Source organism: Triticum aestivum, chromosome 4B (genome assembly GCF_018294505.1).
Source record: "Triticum aestivum cultivar Chinese Spring chromosome 4B, IWGSC CS RefSeq v2.1, whole genome shotgun sequence".
Classification (NCBI taxonomy): Eukaryota; Viridiplantae; Streptophyta; class Magnoliopsida; order Poales; family Poaceae; genus Triticum; species Triticum aestivum.
In genome coordinates this window covers 666,498,199-666,522,542 of record NC_057804.1, presented here as the reverse complement: position 1 = coordinate 666,522,542, position 24,344 = coordinate 666,498,199, and the positions used below count along the sequence as shown (strand labels likewise).

Sequence of the window (24,344 nt, the reverse complement as noted above, 5' to 3'; positions counted from 1 at the left end):
AAGAGTTTCGTCAGCACGACGGTGTGGTGACGATCTTGATGTTCTACCGTCGCAGGGCTTCGCCTAAGCACCGCTACAATATTATCGAGGAGGACTATGGTGGAGGGGGGCACCGCACACGGCTAAGAGATCCAAGGATCAATTGTTGTTGTGTCTCTGGGGTGCCCCCTGCCCCCGTATATAAAGGAGCAAGGGGGAGGGCGGCCGGCCTAGGAGGAGGCGCGCCAAGGGGGAGTCCTACTCCCACCGGGAGTAGGACTCCCTCCTTCCTTGTTGGAGTAGGAGAGAAGGGAAAGAGGGGAGAGGAGAAGGAAAAGGGGCTGCGCCCCTTGTCCAATTCGGACCAGAGGGGGGGCGCAGGCCTCCTTCCTTTTGGCCTCTCTCCTCTATTCCCGTATGGCCCAATAAGGCCCATATACTCCCCGACGAATTCCTGTAACTCTTCGGTACTCCAAAAAATACCCGAATGATTCGGAACCTTTCTGAACTCCGAATATAGTCGTCCAATATATCGATCTTTATGTCTCGACCATTTCGAGACTCCTCGTCATGTCCCCGATCTCATCCGGGACTCCGAACTCCTTCGGTACATCAAAACTCATAAACTCATAATATAACTGTCATCGAAACCTTAAGCGTGCGGACCCTACGGGTTCGAGAACAATGTAGACATGACCGAGACACGTTTCCGGTCAATAACCAATAGCGGAACCTGGATGCTCATATTGACTCCCACATATTCTACGAAGATCTTTATCGGTCAAACCGCATAACAACATACGTTGTTCCCTTTGTCATCGGTATGTTACTTGCCCGAGATTCGATCGTCGGTATCTCAATACCTAGTTCAATCTCGTTACCGGCAAGTCTCTTTACTCGTTCCGTAATACATCATCTCGCAACTAACTCATTAGTTGCAATGCTTGCAAGGCTTAAGTGATGTGCATTACCGAGAGGGCCCAGAGATACCTCTCCGACAATCGGAGTGACAAATCATAATCTCGAAATACGCCAACGCAACATGTACCTTCGGAGACACCTGTAGAGCTCCTTTATAATCACCCAGTTACGTTGTGACGTTTGGTAGCACACAAAGTGTTCCTCCGGTAAACGGGAGTTGCATAATCTCATAGTCATAGGAACATGTATAAGTCATGAAGAAAGCAATAGCAACATACTAAACGATCAAGTGCTAAGCTAACGGAATGGGTCAAGTCAATCACATCATTCTCCTAATGATGTGATCCCGTTAATCAAATGACAACTCTTTGTCCATGGCTAGGAAACATAACCATCTTTGATTAACGAGCTAGTCAAGTAGAGGCATACTAGTGACACTATGTTTGTCTATGTATTCACACATGTATTATGTTTCCGGTTAATACAATTCTAGCATGAATAATAAACATTTATCATGAAATAAGGAAATAAATAATAACTTTATTATTGCCTCTAGGGCATATTTCCTTCAGTCTCCCACTTGCACTAGAGTCAATAATCTAGTTCACATCGCCATGTGATTTAACACCAATATTCACATCTGTATGTGATTAATACCCATAGTTCACATCGTCATGTGATCAACACCCAAAGGGTTTACTAGAGTCAATAATCTAGTTCACATCGCTATGTGATTAACACCCAAAGAGTACTAAGGTATGATCATGTTTTGCTCGTGAGAGAAGTTTAGTCAACGGGTCTGTCACATTCAGAGCCGTATGTATTTTGCAAATATTCTATGTCTACAATGCTCTGCACGGAGCTACTCTAGCTAATTGCTCCCACTTTCAATATGTATCCAGATTGAGACTTAGAGTCATCTGGATCGGTGTAAAAGCTTGCATCGATGTAACTCTTTACGACGAACTCTTTTATCACCTCCATAATCGAGAAACATCTCCTTAGTCCTCACTAAGGATATTCTTGACCGCTGTCCAGTGATCTACTCTTAGATCAAAATTGTATTCCTTTGCCAAACTCAGAGCAAGGTATACAATAGGTCTGGTACACAGCATAGCATACTTTATAGAACCTATGACTGAGGCATAGGGAATGACTTTCATTCTCTTTCTATTTTCTGCCATGGTCGGGTTTTGAGTCTTACTCAACTTCACACCTTGCAACACAGGCAAGAACTCTTTCTTTGACTGTTCCATTTTGAACTACTTCAAAATCTTGTCAAGGTATGTACTCATTGAAAAATCTTATCAAGCGTCTTGATCTATCTCTATAGATCTTGATGCTCAATGTGTAAGCAGCTTCACCGAGGTCTTTCTTTAAGAAAACTCCTTTCAAACACTTCTTTATGCTTTCCAGAAAATTCTACATCATTTCCGATCAACAATATGTCATTCACATATACTTATCAGAAAGGCTGTAGTGCTCCCACTCACTTTCTTGTAAATACAGGCCTTTCCAAAAGTCTGTATAAAACCATATGCTTTGATCAACTCATCAAAGCGTATATTCCAACTCCGAGATGCTTGCACCAGTTCATTGATGGATCGCTGGAGCTTGCACATTTTGTTAGCACCTTTTGGATCGACAAAACCTTCTGGTTGCATCATATACAACTCTTCTTCAGAAATCCATTCAGGAATGCAGTTTTGACATCCATTTGCCAGATTTCATAAAATGTGGCAATTGCTAACATGATTCGGACAGACTTAAGCATCGATACGAGTGAGAAAATCTCATCGTATTCAACACCTTGAACTTGTCGAAAACCTTTCGCAACAAGTCGAGCTTGTAGATAGTAACACTACTATCAGTGTCCGTCTTCCTCTTGAAGATCCATTTATTTACTATGGCTTGCTGATCATCGGGCAAGTCAACCAAAGTCCATACTTTGTTCTCATACATGGATCCCATCTCAGATTTCATGGCCTCAAGCCATTTCGCGGAATCTGGGCTCATCATCGCTTCCTCATAGTTCGTAGGTTCATCATGGTCTAGTAACATGACTTCCAGAACAGGATTACCGTACCACTCTGGTGCGGATCTTACTCTGGAAGACCTACGAGGTTTGTAGTAACTTGATCTGAAGTTTCATGATCATCATCATTAACTTCCTCACTAATTGGTGTAGGAATCACTGGAACTGATTTCTGTGATGAACTACTTTCCAATAAGGGAGAAGGTACAATTACCTCATCAAGTTCTACTTTCCTCCCACTCACTTCTTTCGAGAGAAACTCCTTCTAGAAAGGATCCATCTTAGCAACGAATATCTTGCCTTTCGGATCTGTGATAGAAGGTGTACCCAATAGTTTCCTTTGGGTATTCTATGAAGACGCACTTCTCCGATTTGGGTTCGAGCTTATCAGGTTGAAACTTTTTCACATAAGCATCGCAGCCCCAAACTTTAAGAAACGACAACTTTGGTTTCTTGCCAAACCACAGTTCATAAGGCGTCGTCTCAACGGATTTTGATGGTGCCCTATTTAAGGTGAATGCAACTGTCTCTAATGCATAACCCCAAAACGATAGTGGTAAATCGGTAAGATACATCATAGATCGCACCATATCCAATAAAGTGCGGTTACGACGTTCGGACACACCATAACGTTGTGGTGTTCCAGGTGGCGTGAGCTGTGAAACTATTCCACATTGTTTTATATGAAGGCCAAACTCGTAACTCAAATATTCTCTCCACGATCAAATCGTAGAAACTTTATTTTCTTGTTACGATGATTCTCCACTTCACTCTGAAATTCTTTGAACTTTTCAAATGTTTCAGACTTGTGTTCATTAAGTAGATATACTCATATCTGCTCAAATCATCTTGTGAAGGTCAGAAAATAACGATACCCGCCACGAGCATCAACACTCATTGGACCGCATACATCAGTATGTATTATTTCCAACAAGTCAGTAGCTCGTTCCATTGTTCCGGAGAACGGAGTTTTAGTCATCTTGCCCATAAGGCACGGTTCGCAAGCATCAAATGATTCATAATCAAGTGATTCCAAAAATCCATCTTTATGGAGTTTCTTCATGCGCTTTACACCGATATGACCCAAACGGCAGTGCCACAAATAAGTTGCACTATCATTATTAACTTTGCATCTTTTGGCATCAATATTATGAATATGTGTATCACTACGATCGAGATCCAACAAACTATTTTCATTGGGTGTATGACCATTGAAGGTTTTATTCATGTAAACAGAACAACAATTATTCTCTGACTTTAAATGAATAACCGTATTGCAATAAACATGATCAAATCATATTCATGCTCAACGCAAACGCCAAATAACATTTATTTAGGTTTAACACTAATCCCGAAAGTATAGGGAGTGTGCGATGATGATCATATCAATCTTGGAACCACTTCCAACACACATCGTCACTTCACCCTCAACTAGTCTCTGTTTATTCTGTAACTCCTGTTTCGAGTTACTAATTTTAGCAACCGAACAAGTATCAAATACTCAGGGGCTACTATAAACACTAGTAAGGTACACATCAATAACCTGTATATCAAATATACCCTTGTTCACTTTGCCATCCTTCTTATCCACCAAATATTCAGGGCATTTCCGCTTCCAGTGACCATTTCCTTTGCAGTGTAAGCACTCAGTTTCAGGCTTTGGTCCAGCTTTGGGCTTCTTCGCGGGAGTGACAACTTGCTTGCCATTCTACTTGAAGTTCCCTTTCTTTCCCTTTGCCCTTTTCTTGAAACTAGTGGTCTTGTCAATCATCAACACTTGATGCTCTTTCTTGATTTCTACCTTCGTCGATTTCAACATCACGAAGAGCTCGGGAATCGTTTTCGTCATCCCTTGCATACTATAGTTCATCACAAAGTTCTACTAACTTGGTGATGGTGACTAGAGAACTCTGTCAATCACTATCTTATCTGGAAGATTAACTCCCACTTGATTCAAGCGATTGTAGTACCCAGACAATCTGAGCACTGCTCACTAGTTGAGCGATTCTCCTCCATCTTTTAGCCATAGAACTTGTTGGAGACTTCATATCTCTCAACTCGGGTATTTGCTTGAAATATTAACTTCAACTCCTGGAACATCTCATATGGTCCATGACGTTCAAAACGTCTTTGAAGTCCCGATTCTAAGCCGTTAAGCATGGTGCACTAAACTATCAAGTAGTCATCATATTGAGCTAGCCAAACGTTCATAACGTCTGCATCTGCTCCTGCAATAGGTCTGTCACCTAGCGGTGCATTAAGGACATAATTCTTCTGTGCAGCAATGAGGATAAACCTCAGATCACGGATCCAATCCGCATCATTGCTACTAACATCTTTCAACACAATTTTCTCTAGGAACATATCAAAATAAACATATGAAAGCAACAACGCAAGCTATTGATCTACAACATAATTTGCAAAATACTACCAGGACTAAGTTCATGATAAATTTAAGTTCAATTAATCATATTACTTAAGAACTCCCACTTAGATAGACATCCCTCTAATCATCTAAGTGATCACGTGATCCAAATCAACTAAACCATGTCCGATCATCACGTGAGATGGAGTAGTTTCAATGGTGAACATCATATGTTGATCATATCTACTATATGATTCACGCTCGACCTTTCGGTCTCCGTGTTCCGAGGCCATATCTGTTATATGCTAGGCTCGTCAAGTTTAACCTGAGTATTCCGCGTGTGCAACTGTTTTGCACCCGTTGTATTTGAACGTAGAGCCTATCACACCCGATCATCACGTGGTGTCTCAGCACGAAGAACTTTCGCAACGGTGCATACTCAGGGAGAACACTTTCTTGATAATTTAGTGAGAGATCATCTTAAAATGCTACCGTCAATCAAAGCAAGATAAGATGCATAAAGATAAACATCACATGCAATCAATATAAGTGATATGATATGGCCATCATCATCTTGTGCTTGTGATCTCCATCTTCGAAGCACCGTCATGATCACCATCGTCACCGGCGCGACACCTTGATCTCCATCGTAGCATCGTTGTCGTTACGCCATCTATTGCTTCTACGACTATCGCTACCGCTTAGTGATAAAGTAAAGCAATTACAGGGCGTTTGCATTTCATACAATAAAGCGACAACCATATGGCTCCTGCCAGTTGCCGATAACTTCGGTTACAAAACATGATCATCTCATACAATAAAATATAGCATCACGTCTTGACCATATCACATCACAACATGCCCTGCAAAAACAAGTTAGACGTCCTCTACTTTGTTGTTGCAAATTTTACGTGGCTGCTACGGGCTTAGCAAGAACCGTTCTTACCTACGCATCAAAACCACAACGATAGTTTGTCAAGTTGGTGCTGTTTTAACCTTCGCAAGGACCGGGCGTAGCCACACTCGGTTCAACTAAAGTTGGAGAAACTGACACCCGCCAGCCACCTGTGTGCAAAGCACGTCGGTAGAACCAGTCTCGCGTAAGCGTACGCGTAATGTCGGTCCGGGCCGCTTCATCCAACAATACCGCCGAACCAAAGTATGACATGCTGGTAAGCAGTATGACTTATATCGCCCACAACTCACTTGTGTTCTACTCGTGCATATAACATCTACGCATAAAACCAGGCTCTGATGCCACTGTTGGGGAACGTAGTAATTTCAAAAAATTCCTACGCACACGCAAGATCATGGTGATGCATAGCAACGAGAGGGGAGAGTGTTGTCCACGTACCCTCGTAGACCGAAAGCGGAAGCGTTAGAACAACGCGGTTGATGTAGTCGTACGTCTTCACGGCCCGACCGATCAAGCACCGAAACTACGGCACCTCCGAGTTCTAGCACACGTTCAGCTCGATGACGATCCCCGAACTCCGATCCAGCAAAGTGTCGGGGAAGAGTTCCGTCAGCACGACGGCGTGGTGACGATCTTGATGTTCTACCGTCGCAGGGCTTCGCCTAAGCACCGCTACAATATTATCGAGGTGGACTATGGTGGAGGGGGGCACCGCACACGGCTAAGAGATCCAAGGGATCAATTGTTGTTGTGTCCTAGAGGTGCCCCCTGCCCCCGTATATAAAGGAGCAAGGGGGAGGGGCGGCCGGCCTAGGGAGGGGGCGCGCCAAGGGGAGTCCTACTCCACCGGGAGTAGGACTCCCTCCTTCCTTGTTGGAGTAGGAGAAGGGGAAAGAGGGGGAGAGGAAGAAGGAAAAGGGGGCTGCGCCCCTTGTCCAATTCGGACCAGAGGGGGGGCGCAGGCCTCCTTCCTTTTGGCCTCTCTCCTCTATTCCCGTATGGCCCAATAAGGCCCATATACTCCCCGGCGAATTCCCGTAACTCTCCGGTACTCCGAAAAATACCCGAATCACTCGGAACCTTTCCGAACTCCGAATATAGTCGTCCAATATATCGATCTTTACGTCTCGACCATTTCGAGACTCCTCGTCATGTCCCCGATCTCATCCGGGACTCCGAACTCCTTTCGGTACATCAAAACTCATAAACTCATAATATAACTGTCATCGAAACCTTAATCGTGCGGACCCTACGGATTGAGAACAATGTAGACACGACTGAGACACGTCTCCGGTCAATAACCAATAGCTGAACCTGGATGCTCATATTGGTTCCCACATATTCTACGAAGATCTTTATCGGTCAGACCGCATAACAACATACGTTGTTCCCTTTGTCATCGGTATGTTACTTGCCCGAGATTCGATCGTCGGTATCTTAATACCTAGTTCAATCTCGTTACCGGCAAGTCTCTTTACTCGTTCTGTAATATATCATCCCGCAACTAACTCATTAGTTGCAATGCTTGCAAGGCTTAAGTAATGTGTATTACCGAGAGGGCCCAGAGATTGAGCAAGCTGAATTACTATTGAATAATATATTGAGTAATGATAATAATTGGACACTTCCTGAACAAAGTCCTAAGCCAACTCCGAAGAAAAGGGGTATACTATTTCTCAGTCCTAAATATATGCAAGAGGTAAAGAAATCTATGAAAGAAAAAGGTATTAAAGTTGAAGATGTTAAGAATTTGCCACCTATTGAAGAAATACATGGTCTTAATAACCCGACACAGGTAGTAAAGGCAAATTATCTCTATAGATTTGATGAAAAGGTGATATTCCTCGTAATAAGTCTGCTAGTGAATGCCTGGATGAATTTGATAATTTTATTGTTAAACAAGAAAACTTCAATGCTTATGTTGGTAGACAATTGAAACGTAATGCTTATATGGTTGAACACTTGAGTGATTATATGTTTAGAGTTAAAGGTGACCTTAAGCTTATTAGTTAACATGCATCCATGGTTACCACTCAAGTTAACAAGTACTTAAAGAACAAGACGATTTGCTAAATGAATTAAATAATAAGAACAATGATAATGATGTTAGAGTTATGACTAGAGGTGGTAAAATGACCCAGGAACCTTTGTATACTGAGGGCCATCCTAAGAGAGTTGAGCAAGATTCTCAGAGAACTAAGTTGATGCACCTAGCCATTCTAAGAAAAGAAAAGGAAAATTGATAGGACTTTGCATGCTTCTAGTGAACCTGTTATAGATACACCTGAGAATCCCAATGATATTTCTATTTCTGATGCTGAAACACAATTTGGTAATGAACATGAACCTAGTGATAATGTTAATGATGATGTTCATGTTGATGCTCAACCTAGCAATAACAATGATGTAGAGATTGAACCTGATGTTGATCTTGATAACCCACAATCAAAGAATCAACGATATGATAAGAGAGACTTCTTTGCTAGGAAGCATGGTAAAGAAAGAGAACCATGGGTTCAGAAACCCATGCCTTTTCCTCCTAAGCCATCCAAGAAAAAAGGATGATGAGGATTTTGAGTGCTTTGCTGAAATGATTAGACCTATCTTTTTGCGTATGCATTTGACAGACATGCTTAAAATGAATCCTTATGCTAAGTATATGAAAGATATTGTTACAAATAAAAGGAAGATACCAGAAGCTGAAATTCCCACCATGCTTGCTAATTATACTTTTAAGGGTGGAATACTAAAGAAACTTGGAGATCCAGGAGTACCAACTATACCATGCTCCTTTAAAAGAAACTATGTTAAAACTACTTTATGTGTTCTTGGAGCCGGTGTCAATGTTATGCCTCTCTCCTTATATCGTAGACTTGATTTGAATAAGTTGACACCTACTGAAATCTCTTTGCAAATGGCCGATAAATCAACCGCTATACCCGTTGGTATTTGTGAGGATATGCATGTTGTGGTTGCAAACGTTACTATTTTAATGGACTTTGTTATTCTTAATATTTCCAAGGACGACAGTATGTCGATTATCCTTGGTAGACCCTTTTTTAATACTATAGGGGCTATTATTGATTGCAACAAAGGCAGTGTCACCTTTCATGTTAATGATAATGAGCATACGATACACTGTCTGAAGAAACAACCTCAAGTTCATAGTATCAATTCTATTGGAAATTTTTCAATGATTACTATTAGAGGTTTTGAATTACCTCTTCCTACTGTAAAAAAAATATGATATTCTTAATATTGGGGACATGCATATCCCCGTTGAGGTAACCTAGTGGTATTCGGAAATTCTCTGGTTACATGTTATTCAGAAGTAGTTTGTTAACAAGACTTGATCAACCTTGTTAGTGGATTCCTTTTGATGAGTATGAGATGGATGAAATTAGAAAGCAAAACTCTCTGTACCATCATTTTACTTTCTGTTATTTAGATTAAATAAAGTAAAAATAGTATTTTCTGTCTGTTTTTTGAATTATCCTTGCAATAAAAAATACCCTGAAAATAAAAGTTCTCTAAATGCCCTGAAAATGAAGTATGATTTTTTATAGAATATTTAAGAATTTCTGGCACTTAGAACACACCAGGGGTACCCACCATTTGGCCACAAGGGCACAGGGCGCGCCCACACCCCTCGGGCGCGCCCCCTGCCTCGTGGACCCACGTGGCCCCTCTCCACTTATTCCAGCACCCACACACTTCGTCTTCCTCCAAAAAATCATCCTGTAGCTCAAACTCGTGTTCTAGCTCGGTTTGCTGCCATTTTCGATCTCCTTGCTCAAAGCTCCATTCACAAAACTGCTTTGGGGGGGTTGTTCTTCGGTATGTGACTCCTCCAATGGTCCAATTAGTTTTTGTGGGAGTAGTTGCTATCAATTTTGTTGAGTCTGATTCACTTCTATTTTGAGTCACTAAAAAATTCAGAATTTTTTCAGAGAACGAAAATGATGAAGTGATTGCTGCGGGGCTCCTCGAGTCGAAGCTCGAATGATAAGCAGAATGAGGAGAATAAAAAGCCCAAATACAATCTTCCTCGCGTTGTGGAGGTTCGGTCGTGCGAATGGCCTTGTGATGCATTTTTGAGAGCCGCCAGAATTTACGACGACTTTTATTATTTGGCTGAGAATGCAGGCATCACCGACTTCCTCCACGACCAGTGTAAACAGTATCTCCTACTCACTAATATTTTCATGCAAAACTTTTATTTCCATGCTAGAAAATCACCACCTTCAGTGGAGTTTTACTTATATGATGAGGTTAAGGAGATGTCACTCTATGATTTTTGTTTGGTTTGCAAGTTGCCCTTTGTGGGCAGCATCGAGGAACCACATCCTAGAGATGTGGATGGATTTACTGACAGAATTGCTATAGGATAAATGAGAAAAGTTTCAGATGCAAGGACTACTAGTATACATTTTCCTGTTCTATGTTACTTTGCAATATTCGCTATTAGATGCTTAATTGGTCGCGGAAATAGTAATCCATTTGGGGGTACACTTGGGGGACATCCGCCCTGATTCGTTCAGATCTTGTGTTTAGACGTCCAGAAACGAACAAAATATGGGGGTATGCGTACATAATAACAGGAGCACAATTGAGATGATCTGACGGCATAGTAATTTTGTCTTGATTACGACTTCAAAATGTACCCCACAGATTTTAGAGGTGGCAATCCTATATATCTACGTCTAATCTTCAGCCATCACAATCTAACAAATGGAGGTTTCATATGTTTTTAACGGTACCGTAAAAATGCTCATTGCACATGCAAATTTGATTTTAGAAAAATAATCCTCACAGAGAAGTAGAAACAAAGAAGAGAACACACGAGCATGATAGTACCCAACATGTTATCTGTAAATTCAGACTGAGCTTCACTTTTTACCTCCAATTTGTACATTCGCGGAACCAGTTAACCCATTTCATGAGCATTCGTCTACATTACCCTATTTTAAAACTTTGTACCATGTTTCTCTCATGGGTGTCGATTGTAAAATGCGTGCGGCGATGATCACCGTTAGAGGATACCATAAGGATGGCGAGCAGTGGAATGCATGGAGAAGAGAAGGCTAAACATGATAGTCCATCCTGTCCTGAGATGTTTACACATTGTTGTTAAAGTACCTACCTAACATGCGGGTCATATCTAATAATAGGCGAAATGCTAAAATGGAGTAAAATCTGGTACAATGTTTTTTAGATGGGACATTTCGATGCAACATCTGCTAAATCGGTAAATACGTGTCACAAAAAATTGCACAATTAACTTGTAAAAAGTGTAATTCACTCGAAACTTTATTACTCAGGCCATGATATATTGCACGCATGGTCTACCTATTATTGATCAAATTAAAGGGAAGTATAATCAAAATAATAATTTAGCATTATCACAACGAAACGGAAGCAATTCCTTAGATATCACACATAGTGCTGCCTGTGGTCAAGCCGTGGGGTAGAAGGGCGAGGTGGCGAGGCCACATGTGCCCGTGGACGAGGGCACGTCCTTTGCGAGGTAGACATATCCTTGTTCACCCCAGTCGTTGCTCCACGAGTTCTTGGCAATCCAGTACTTGTTTCCCTCGCCGGGACCCTCGCAGTAGCCGACGATGGTGACGGCGTGGTTCACATTGGCGGAGCAGGGGCCACGGTAGATGCCGCCGGAGTAGAACTGGAACTCAAAACCGCTGGCGTCAATGTAGACCGTCACGGGCTGCATGGCCACGGCAATCGCCAGCTGACCTTCGTTGTTGGGTGGCACGGCCTTGAAGCCCTTGAGGGACGCCTGGTGGTCGAAGAGGAGCTTGTCCATGTCGCACTTTCCCTGGAATCCGGCGTATGGGTACCTCTCCTCCGACGTGATGCCACCACGGGCGGCCACGAGGGCCATAGCCGAGTCTGAGTGGCCGCCGCCGCAGCCGCCGCTCCGTGTGTCGCAATCCACGAGTACCTGCTCGGACAGCGACACCAGCTCCCCTGTCCTAATCTTGTTCATGCCTTCGATCGCCGCCACCGCCGCGAATGCCCAGCATGATCCTGCCATATTACAATTTTATCCATCCGCACGACGACACGAGTAATTCATTGAGCAACCATGAGCATGCATGAGTATATAACTAAATCTGCTAGTAGAAAGTATAGCTTGACCACTTACCACAAGTGCCTTGATTCTTGACGCCGGTGACAGCGCCGCTGGAGCGCCAGTCAACGCAGCAGGGCTTGAAGGAGTGGTAGGGGAGGTAGGTGGGTGACGTGGCATTGAAGCTGGTGGTGTTGAGCCCGGTGAACTGCTGGATGACCTCCCTGGGGCTGAGGTCGCCGAACCTGTTCATACGGACCCCGCCCGAGCCACGGACCTGAAACCCAGTTGGTCGGAACCCGCGACCGACGACGGTGCCAGGATTCTGTTGGTCGAATTGGCCGATGGCGTTGGTGTTGTTCTTGAAGACTTGGAACCGCATCTCCTCCTCCTCATGGCACGAGTAGTGCTTTGAGTACTTGATCACCCACTTGGAGAACCTCTCCCTCACCTCGGACTCCGGCAGCTCAAACGGCGGGGGCGGCGGCGGTGGGTTATGCGGCGGGTATTTTGCCGCAGCAAGCCATGCCTGCAGGAAAGTGGTGAGGCACAAGAGTAGGACACGGTAAGGCGTGGAGGAAGCCATCTTGATTAGCTCAGGTTGTATCCTTGTCTGGAATACATGCACCGGACCTCATGGTTATATAGGCGGGCGCCTAGCTAGTTCCATCGCAGCAGCACGTCGTGGGTGGCTGATGTACTGTCGCAGGTTTTTTTTTTTTCAAACGAGATTTTTGGAAATTCGCGAAACAATGAAATACCGTCTGAAAAAATCAAATTGTTTTGAATTTAAATAAGTGAACAAGGTCAAAGAGAAAATGTATGCACACGTGTGTAGAACTTGCTTAGTGGCCTGGTTCAAAGGAAGCGCATGCTAATGACACGGAGTCGCGGGTTCCATCCCTGTTTCACGAGATTTACATTTTTTTTATTTCTATGTGGTGTTTTTTTTTCTCGCAACATGGCACATTAGAACAAAGTATACACCAACTATTCCGCTAAATAGTGTTGTGTCCTTTTCGCATTGCACAACTTGAACTAAATGTGAGTTTATGTTACTATAATGTACTCCCTCCGTTCTAAAATAGATGACCAGTTAGTGCAAAGTTGGGTCATCTATTTTGGAACGGAGAGAGTACTTGTTTGCTCATACCTAACATCGATCAGCTGTTGTGCTAGTCATTTGTGCTAGAGAATCTTTCCATGGATAATGCGTTTCAGAAACTAATTTGAGTGTGAGACACCAAGTCATATTTGAACTTCTGTCCATCGGAGAAGAACCATGCATGGTGGCCTGTAAGCGAGCATGTGGTACGACCGAATCATTGCTAGCTAGCTACTATGAGTACGTACTTATATTCGGTTGTCAAGTGTACATCACTGAGCCAATTAACTATCCTAATAGATAAGATTATATATAGGACTAAGACGTACCATATCATTCCGTTAAATCGATAAAACACTCATGCAAACCAAACATGACAGTATGTATACCACCGAATCTTCCAAACATAACTTGTACAGAACTGTACTTTGTTCGAGTATTGAAAGGATGAAGTTTTTGAATGTTTACTTGAACATTCAACCAGTGTAACCTTTTCCATTATATTCTTTCACACAACTAGTACTGGTGCTCGCATTATTTCTGAATTAATTTCAGGATTTCCGGCGATGCGCTATCAGTGGGAGGAGACGTTTTCGTTGACTCAAGATGATATGCTGGCTCAGTCTCTCGGAGATGCTCATATGGGTAGGGTGTGCGTGTGTGCGTTCATAAGGGTGAGTATATGCGCGTATGTAAGAGCGCTTGTTTTTGTACCGTGTTCAAAAAAAGTACAGAACTAGCCTTGGCACGTCAAGAAAATCCTTCCTAACGCAGTTTTGAAAGCGTGTTTAGCAACTTTAGGGAAAGCACATAGGGGTTAAATCATTAAGAAATCTAATAAATTACATATACAACCGTATCAATCTGTTAAAATGATGAAGTCGTGTCTATCGAACATGCCGGCGTATATACCACCTAATCTTTTTTGCACCATTGCCATTTTGGGCAACGGCTGCTGGCCGTTGCATCTTCTTTCTTCGTGCTCTGCGTGTCATGGCAAAAACTCCGTACTTGAGCTTTGTCTAATCCATCCCCAGGAACGAACTTGAGGAGAATGGGAGCCCAGAAGACTGACTCGAAGAAGAAGCTCTGCCATCCGTTCGAGCGCCGCCCTTGCAAGAACCAAAACCCTACCTATATAAGCCGAGGCACCAGAAATACCCTCCCGACCGCTATCGGCCGCTAAAACGGCAGGTGGAGTGGAGGCGAATCCACGGGCTCACCCGAGGAAGATCGAAGGGAGAAATGCTTTCCCTAGTCGCCTTGCGAGAGGGGAAAGAAAAAGCTACGCTCGGAAATTCCGACTTAGTGGCCTGGTGATAGGAAGCGCATGCTAGAAGCAGGGAATCGCAGGATAATCGTTGTTTCACGAGAATTACAATATTTTTAATCGTAGGTGGCTGGTTTTATTTTTCTCGCAACATGGCACATTAGAACAAAGTATAGACCAACTGTTCTGCTAGTGGTCTATTATTATTTTTTAAATAGTGTTGTGTCCTTTTCGCATTGCACAACTTGCACTAAATGTGAGTTTATCTTACTACAATATACTTGTTTGCTCGTACCTAACATCGATCAGCTGCTGTTCTAGTCATTTGTGCGAGAGATTCTTTCCATGGATAAGCCGTTTCAGAAATTAATTTGAGTGTGAGACACCAAGTCATATTTGAACTTCTGTCCATCGGAGAAGATACATGCATGGCGGCCTGTAAGCGAGCATGTGGCACGACTGAATCATTGCTAGCTAGCTACTACGAGTACGTACTTATCTGCGGTTATCAAGTGTACATCACTGAGCCAATTAACGAACCTAATAAATAAGATTATATATAAGATCGTACCATATAAATCCGTTAAATTGATAAAACACTCATGCAAACCAAACATGACAGTATGTATACCACTTAATTGTTTTTGCACCATTGCAATTTTAGCGCACAAGGGTGGCTGCCAGTTGCCTGACGTTTCTTTATTACTCCCTCCGTTTCTTTCTAGTCTGCATATAAGATTTGGTCAAAGTCAAACTTTATAAAGTTTGACTAACTTCATAGAAAAAAATCAACATCTACCATACAAAATTTATATGTTATGAAAATTAATTCCATAATGCATCTAATAACATTGATTTCATAGTGTGAGTGTTGATATCTTTTCATATAAAGCTGGTTAAATTTTACAAAGTTTGACTTTGACCAAATCTTATATGAAGACCAAAAAGAAACGGAGGGAGTATAAAGCTATTCTTCTAAACATAGTAAGGAACTGTCCTTTGTTCGAGTATTAAATGGATGACATTTTTTAATGTTTACCTATCCATTGAAACAGTATGACCTTTTCCATTATATTCCTCTACACAACTACTTCCTCCGTTCCAAAATAGATGACTCAACTTGTACTAATTCAACTAAGCACTTACTATAAATAAAAATAATTTATTTTCTTACTAATTCAACTAAGCACTTACTAATTTTCGTACTAATTCAACTAAGAACTTACTAATTCAAATCTCATATAGAATTCAACTAGTTCTATTAATTTGTAGAAATTTAGAAGACCGGCTAGAATAAACTTTACCAGGTTGGTTATTCCTATGAGTTATGATCTATTATTAACATTTGATGCCTTAGAAAATATTGTAATGGAGTCAATATTTTTTGCTATCTTGGCCTTTGTGTTCATCGCGAGTTGTTAGATTTGTCAATAGAGTTTATCGTGGGCATTCATTTTGAACAATATCATCAAATTGATAACAACCTGAAGTTTATATATATTCATGCTAATATCTAACATCAATATATCTAATTCATTTATAACTAAAAGAATTAAAAAACTTACTCATCTAACATTAATATCTAGCTAATTCATAAAATTCATCTAACATTTGACATTAATATCTAGCTAATTCATCTAATCATCTAACATTTTCTCTGTGTGTGTGTCGTGTGTACTGAGTGTGTGTGTGAGCGCGGCCATGGCGCGGCAGGGACGGTCTTACAGCTGGGTGACAACCGGCGATGTGAGGCGACGGGGTCGACGACGGGTGGCAGCGACGGGGACGGGCCGGGGCGGCACGCGCGCGAGGGGACGGGCCGGGGGCGGCGTGTAATGACAGGGACGGGCGCGGCGATGGGGACGGCGATAGTAGCCGCGCGTGACGGGGGCGGCGATAGGCCGGGGAGGCGCCGGGGACGGGCGCCGGCGCGACAAGGTTGAAGAAGCAGAGGAAGAGGAGAAGAAACTGAAATTTTCGTCAGCATTGCTTATATAGGATGGACCTTTAGTACCGATTGGAGCCACTAACCGGTACTAAAGGTCAAATTTGGCCAGGCCAAGCAGCGGGAAGCGACTGATACGTCTCCAATGTATCTACTTTTCCAAACACTTTTGCTCTTCTTTTGGATTCTAACTTGCATGATTTGAATGGAACTAACCCGGACTAACGCTGTTTTCAGCAGAATTCCCATGGTGTTATTTTTGTGCAGAAATAAAAGTTCTCGGAATGACCTGAAAATCGACGGAGACACGTTTTGGAATTAATAAACAACATTGGCAAAAGAATAAGCATAAGGGGGCCCACACCCTGTCCACGAGGGTGCAGGGCGCGTCCACCCCCCTAGGGCGCGCCCCCTGCCTCGTGGGCCCCCTAGACCTCCACCAACCTCAACTCCAACTCTATATAATCACGTTTGAAGAGAAAAAAAAATTAAAGAGAAGGATTCATCATGTTTTACGATACGGAGCCACCGCCAAGCCCTAATCTTCCCCGTGAGGGCTGATCTGGAGCCGTTCGGGGCTCCGGAGAGGGGAATCTGTCACTATCGTCATCATCAACCATCGGAAATATGCCCTAGAGGCAATAATAAAGTTATTATTTATTTCCTTATTTCCTAGCCATAGACATGAGTTGTCATTTGATTAACGGGATCACATCATTAGGAGAATGATGTGATTGACTTGACCCATTCCGTTAGCTTAGCAATCGATCGTTTAGTATGTTGCTATTGCTTTCTTCATGACTTATACATGTTCCTATGACTATGAGATTATGCAACTCCCGTTTACCGGAAGAACACTTTGTGTGCTACCAAACATCACAACGTAACTGGGTGATTATAAATGTGCTCTACAGGTGTCTCCGAAGGTACTTGTTGGGTTGGCGTATTTCGAGATTAGGATTTGTCACTCCGATTGTCGGAGAGGTATCTCTGGGCCCTCTCGGTAATGCACGTCACTTAAGCCTTGCAAGCATTGCAACTAATGAGTTAGTTGCGAGATGATGTATTACGGAACGAGTAAAGAGACTTGCCGGTAATGATATTGAACTAGGTATTGAGATACCGACGATCGAATCTCGGGCAAGTAACATACTGATGACAAAGGGAACAACGTATGTTGTTATGCGGTTTGATCGATAAAGATCTTCGTAGAATATGTGGGAGCCAATATGGGCATCCAGGTCCCGCTATTGGTTATTGACCAGAGATGTGTCTCGGTCTTGTCTACATAGTTCTTGAACCCGTAGGGTCCGCACACTTAACGTTCGTTGACGATATAGTACTATGAGTTATGTATGTTGGTGATCGAATGTTGTTCGGAGTTTTTGGATGAGATCACGGATATGAAGAGGAACTCCAGAATGGTCCGGAAGTAAAGATTGATATGTGGATAGTAGTGTTTGATCTCCGGAAAGGTTCCGGAATCCACCTGAAGGGGTTCCGGATGTTTCCCGAAATGTTTGGGTACAAGAACACGTTATTTGGGCCAAAGGGGAAAGCCCACAAGGTTTTTGGAAAGCGCAAAAGGAAGTTTTGTGGAGTCCAGACTCTTGCCTTTCGGGCAAAACCGACTTTGAGGAGGCTTTTACTCCAAGTTTCGACCGCAAGGCTCAACATATAAATAGAGGGGTAGGGCTAGCACCCAAGACACATCAAGAAACACCAAGCCGTGTGCCGGTAACCCCGTCCCCTCTAGTTTATCCCCCGTCATAGTTTCTGTAGTGCTTAGGCGAAGCCCTGCGGAGATTCTTCTTCACCAACACCGTCACCATGCCGTCGTGCTGCCGGAACTCATCTACTATTTCGCCCGTCTCTCTGGATCAAGAAGGCGAGGACGTCATCGAGTTGAACATGTGCAAAACTCAGAGGTGCCATGCGTTCGGTACATGGATCGGTCGAATCATGAAGACGTACGAATACATCAGCCGCGTTGATAAACGCTTCCGCTTAGCGATCTTCAAGGATATGAAGATACACTCCCCCTCTCGTTGCTATGCATCACCATGATCTTGCGTGTACGTAGGATATTTTTTAAAATTACTACGTTCCCCAACAGTGGCATCCGAGCCAGGTTTTATGCGTAGATGTTATATGCACGAGTAGAACACAAATGAGTTGTGGGCGATACAAGTCATACTGCTTACCAGCATGTCATACCTTGGTTCGGCGGTATTGTTGGATGAAGCGGCCCGGACCGAGATTACGCGTACACTTATGCGAGACTGTTTCTACTGACGTGCTTTGCACACAGGTGGCTGGCGGGTGTCTGTTTCTCCAACTTTAGTTGAACCGAGTGTGGCTACGCCCGGTCCTTGCGAAGGTTAAAACATCACTAACTTGACGAACTATCATTGTGGTTTTGATGCGTAGGTAAGAACGGTTCTTGCTCAGCCTGTAGCAGCCACGTAAAATTTGAAACAACAAAGTAGAGGAAGTCTAACTTGTTTTTGCAAGGCATGTTGTGATGTGATATGGTCAAGACGTGATGCTATATTTTATTGTATGAGATGATCATGTTTTGTAACCGAGTTATCGGCAACTGGCAGGACCCATATGGTTGTTGCTTTATTGTATGAAATGCAAGCGCCCTGTAAGTGCTTTACTTTATCACTAAGCGGTAGCGATAGTCGTAGAAGCAATAGATGGCGTAAACGACAACGATGCTACGGTGGAGATCAAGGTGTCGCGCCGGTGACGATGGTGATCACGACGGTGCTTCGGAGATGGAGATCACAAACACAAGATGATGATGGCCATATCATATCACTTATATTGATTGCATGTGACGTTTATCCTTTATGCATCTTATCTTGCTTTGATTGACGGTAGCATTTTAAGATGATCTCTCACTAATTATCAAGAAGTGTTCTCCCTGAGTATGCACCGTTGCGAAAGTTCTTCGTGCTGAGACACCACGTGATGATCAGGTGTGATAGGCTCTACGTTCAAATACAACAGGTGCAAAACAGTTGCACACGCGGAATACTCAGGTTAAACTTGACGAGCCTAGCATATACATATATGGCCTCGGAACACGGAGACCGAAAGGTCGAGCGTGAATCATATAGTAGATATGATCAACATAGTGATGTTCATCATTGAAACTACTCCATCTCACGTGATGATCGGACATGGTTTAGTTGATTTGGATCACGTGATCACTTAGAGGATTATAGGGATGTCTATCTAAGTGGGAGTTCTTAAGTAATATGATTAATTGAACTTAAATTTATCATGAACTTAGTCCTGGTAGTATTTTGCAAATTATGTTGTAGATCAATAGCTTGCGTTGTTGCTTTCATATGTTTATTTTGATATGTTCCTAGAGAAAATTGTGTTGAAAGATGTTAGTAGCAATGATGCGTATTGGATCCATGATCTGAGGTTTATCCTCATTGCTACACAGACGAATTATGTCCGTAATGCACCGCTAGGTGACAGACCTATTGAGGAGCAGATGCAGACGTTATGAACATTTGGCTAGCTCAATATGATGACTACTTGATAGTTTAGTGAACCATGCTTAACGGCTTAGAATCGGGACTTCAAAGACGTTTTGAACGTCATGGATCATATGAGATGTTCCAGGAGTTGAAGTTAATATTTCAAGCAAATACCCGAGTTGAGAGATATGAAGTCTCCAACAAGTTCTATGGCTAAAAGATGGAGGAGAATCGCTCAACTAGTGAGCATGTGCTCAGATTGTCTGGGTACTACAATCGCTTGAATCAAGTGGGAGTTGATCTTCCAGATAAGATAGTGATTGACAGAGTTCTCTAGTCACCATCACCAAGTTAGTAGAACTTTGTGATGAACTATAGTATGCAAGGGATGACGAAAATGATTCCGAGCTCTTCGTGATGTTGAAATCAACGAAGGTAGAAATCAAGAAAGAGCATCAAGTGTTGATGGTTGACAAGATCACTAGTTTCAAGAAAATGGCAAAGGAAAAGAAAGGGAACTTCGAGTAGAATGAAAAGCAAGTTGTCACTCCCATGAAGAAGCCCAAAGCTGAACCAAAGCCTGAAACTGAGTGCTTACACTACAAAGGAAATGGTCACTTGAAACGGAAATACCCTGAATATTTGGTGGATAAGAAGGATGGCATAGTGAACAAGGGTATATTTGATATACAGGTTATTGATGTGTACCTTACTAGTGTTTATAGTAGACCCTGAGTATTCGATACTTGTTCGGTTGCTAAAAATTAGTGACTCGAAACAGGAGTTACAGAATAAACAGAGACTAGTTGAGGGTGAAGTGATGATGTGTATTGGAAATGGTTCCAAGATTGATATGATCATCATCGCACACTCCCTATACTTTCGGGATTAGTGTAAAACCTAAATAAATGTTATTTGGCATTTGCGTTGAGCATGAATATGATTTGATCATGTTTATTGCGATACGGTTATTCACTTAAAGTCAAGGAATAATTGTTGTTCTGTTTACATAAATAAAACCTTCGATGGTCATACACCCAATGAAAATAGTTTGTTGGATCTTGATCGTAGTAATACACATATTCATAATATTGATGCCAAAAGATGCAAAGTTGACAATGATAGTGTAACTTATTTGTGGCACTGCCGTTTGGGTCATATCGGTGTAAAGCGCATGAAGAAACTCCATAAAGATGGACTTTTGGAATCACTTGGTTATTAATCATTTGATGCTTGTGAACCGTGCCTTTTGGGCAAGATGACTAAAACTCCATTCTCCGGAACAATGGAACGAGCTACTGACTTGTTGGAAATAGTACATACTGATGTATGCGATCCAATGAGTGTTGATGCTTGTGGCAAGTATCATTATTTTCTGACCTTCACAGATGATTTGAGCAGATATGCGTATATCTACATGATGAAACATAAGTCTGAAATAGTTGAAAAGTTCAAAGAATTTCAGAGTGAAGTGGAAAAATCATCGTAACAAGAAAATAAAGTTTCTATGATCTGATCGTAGAGATGAATATTTGAGCTACGAGTTTGGCCTTCATTTTAAACAATGTGGAATAGTTTCACAGCTCACGCCACATGAAACACCACAACGTAATGGTGTGTCCGAACGTCATAACCGCACTTTATTGGATATGGTGCGATCTATGATGTATCTTACCGATTTACCACTACCGTTTTGAGGTTATGCATTAGAGATAGTTGCGTTCACTTTAAATAGGGCACCATCAAAATCCATTGAGACGACGGCTTCTGAACTGTGGTTTGGCAAGAAACCAAAGTTGTCGTTTCTTAAAGTTTGGGTCTGCGATGCTTATGTGAAAAAGTTTCAACCTGATAAGCTCGACCCAAATCGGAGAAGTGCGTCTTCATAGAATACCCAAAGAAAACTGTTGGGTACACCTTCTATCACAGATCCGAAAGCAAGATATTCGTTGCTAAGATGGATCCTTTCTAGAGAAGGAGTTTCTCTCGAAAGAAGTGAGTGGGAGGAAAGTAGAACTTGATGAGGCAATTGTACCTTCTCCCTTATTGGAAAGTAGTTCATCACAGAAATCAGTTTCAGTCATTCCTACACCAATTAGTGAGGAAGCTAATGATGATGATTATGAAACTTCAGATCAAGTTACTACAGAACCTCGTAGGTCTTCCAGAATAAGATCCGCACCAGAGTAGTACGGTAATCCTATTCTGGAAGTCATGTAACTAGACCATGATGAACCTACGAACTATGAGGAAGCGATGATGAGCCCAGATTCCATGAAATGGCTTGAGGCCATGAAATCTGAGATGGGATCCATGTATGAGAACAAAGTGTGGACTTTGGTTGTCTTGCCCGATGATCGGCAAGCCATAGTAAATAAATGGATCTTCAAGAGGAAGACGGACGCTGATAGTAGTGTTACTATCTACAAAGCTCGACTTGTCGCATAAAAGGTTTTTCGACGAGTTCAGGGTGTTGAATACGATGAGATTTTCTCACTCATATCGATGCTTAAGTCTGTCCGAATCATGTTAGCAATTGCCACATTTTATGAAATCTGGAAAAAGGATGTCAAAATTGCATTCCTTAATGAATTTATTAAAGAAGAGTTGTATATGATGAAACCAAAAGGTTTTGTCAATCCTAAAGGTGCTAACAAAGTGTGCAAGCTCCAGTGATCCATTTATGGACTGGTGCAAGCCTCTCGAAGTTGGAATATACGCTTTGATGAGTTGATCAAAGCATATGGTTTTATACAGACTTTTTGAGAAGCCTGTATTTACAAGAAAGTGAGTGCGAGCTCTGTAGCATTTCTAATATTATATGTGGATGACATATTGTTGATTGGAAATGATATAGAAATTCTGGATAGCATGAAAGGATACTTGAATAAGAGTTTTTCAAAGCAAGACCTCGGTGAAGCTGCTTACACATTGAGCATCAAGATCTATATAGATAGATCAAGATGCTTGATAAGATTTTTCAATTAGTACATACATTGATATTTTTTTTGAAATAGTTCAAAATGGAACAGTCAAAGAAGGAGTTCTTGCCTGTGTTGCAAGGTGTGAAGTTGAGTAAGACTACCCAACCATGGCAGAAAATAGAAAGAGAATGAAAAGTCATTCCCTATGCCTCAGTCATAGGTTCTATAAAGTATGCTATGCTCTGAACCAGACCTATTGTATAACTTGCTCTGAGTTTGACAAAGGAATACAATTTTGATCTAATAGTAGATCACTGGAAAGCGGTCAAGAATATCCTTAGTGAGGACTAAGGAGATGTTTCTCGATTATGGAGGTGATAAAAGATTTCGTTGTAAAAGTTACATCGGTGCAAACTTTTACACTGATCCAGATGACTCTAAGTCTCAATCTGGATACATATTGAAAATGGGAGCAATTAGCTAGAGTAGCTCCGTGCAGAGCATTGTAGACATAGAATACTTGCAAAATACATACGGCTCTGAATATGACAGACCCGTTGACTAAACTTCTCTCACAAGCAAAACCTGATCATACCTTAGTACTCTTTGGGTGTTAATAACATAGCGGTGTGAACTAGATTATTGACTCTAGTAAACCATTTGGGTGTTGGTTACATGACGATGTGAACTATGGGTGTTAATCACATGGTGATGTGAACTATTGATGTTAAATCACATGGCGATGTGATCTAGATTATTGACTCTAGTGCAAGTGGGAGACTTAAGGAAATATGCCCTAGAGGCAATAATAAAGTTATTATTTATTTCCTTATATAAAAATAAATGTTTATTATTCATGCTAGAATTGCATTAACCGGAAACTTAGTACATGTCTGGATACATAGACAAACAGAGTGTCACTAGTATGCCTCTACTTGACTAGCTCGTTGATCAAAGATGGTTAAATTTCCTAGCCATAGACATGAGTTGTCATTTGATTAACGGGATCACATCATTAGGAGAGTGATGTGATTGACTTGACCCATTCTGTTAGCTTAGCAATTGATCGTTTAGTATGTTGCTATTGCTTTCTTTATGACTTATACATGTTCCTATGACTATGAGATTATGCAACTCCCGTTTATCGGAGGAACACTTTGTGTGCTACCAAACATCACATCGTAACTGGGTGATTATAAAGGTGCTCTACAGGTGTCTCCGAAGGTACTTGTTGGGTTGGCGTATTTCGAGATTAGGATTTGTCTCTCTGATTGTCGGAGAGGTATCTCT

General features: G+C 42.0%; 1 protein-coding gene across 1 annotated transcript; it reads right to left on the bottom strand.

Annotated features, from left to right (window-relative positions):
• Positions 1 to 11,498: 11,498 nt before the first annotated feature.
• On the bottom strand, positions 11,499 to 12,908 carry LOC123089811 (ervatamin-B). Its single transcript, XM_044511386.1, has 2 exons — positions 12,383 to 12,908; positions 11,499 to 12,264 (listed from the first exon to the last, which is right to left on the bottom strand). Exons 1-2 carry the CDS (start codon positions 12,891 to 12,893, stop codon positions 11,672 to 11,674), a joined length of 1,104 nt encoding a protein of 367 aa, XP_044367321.1. The 5' UTR covers positions 12,894 to 12,908; the 3' UTR covers positions 11,499 to 11,671.
• Between the last annotated feature and the right edge of the window lie 11,436 nt (positions 12,909 to 24,344).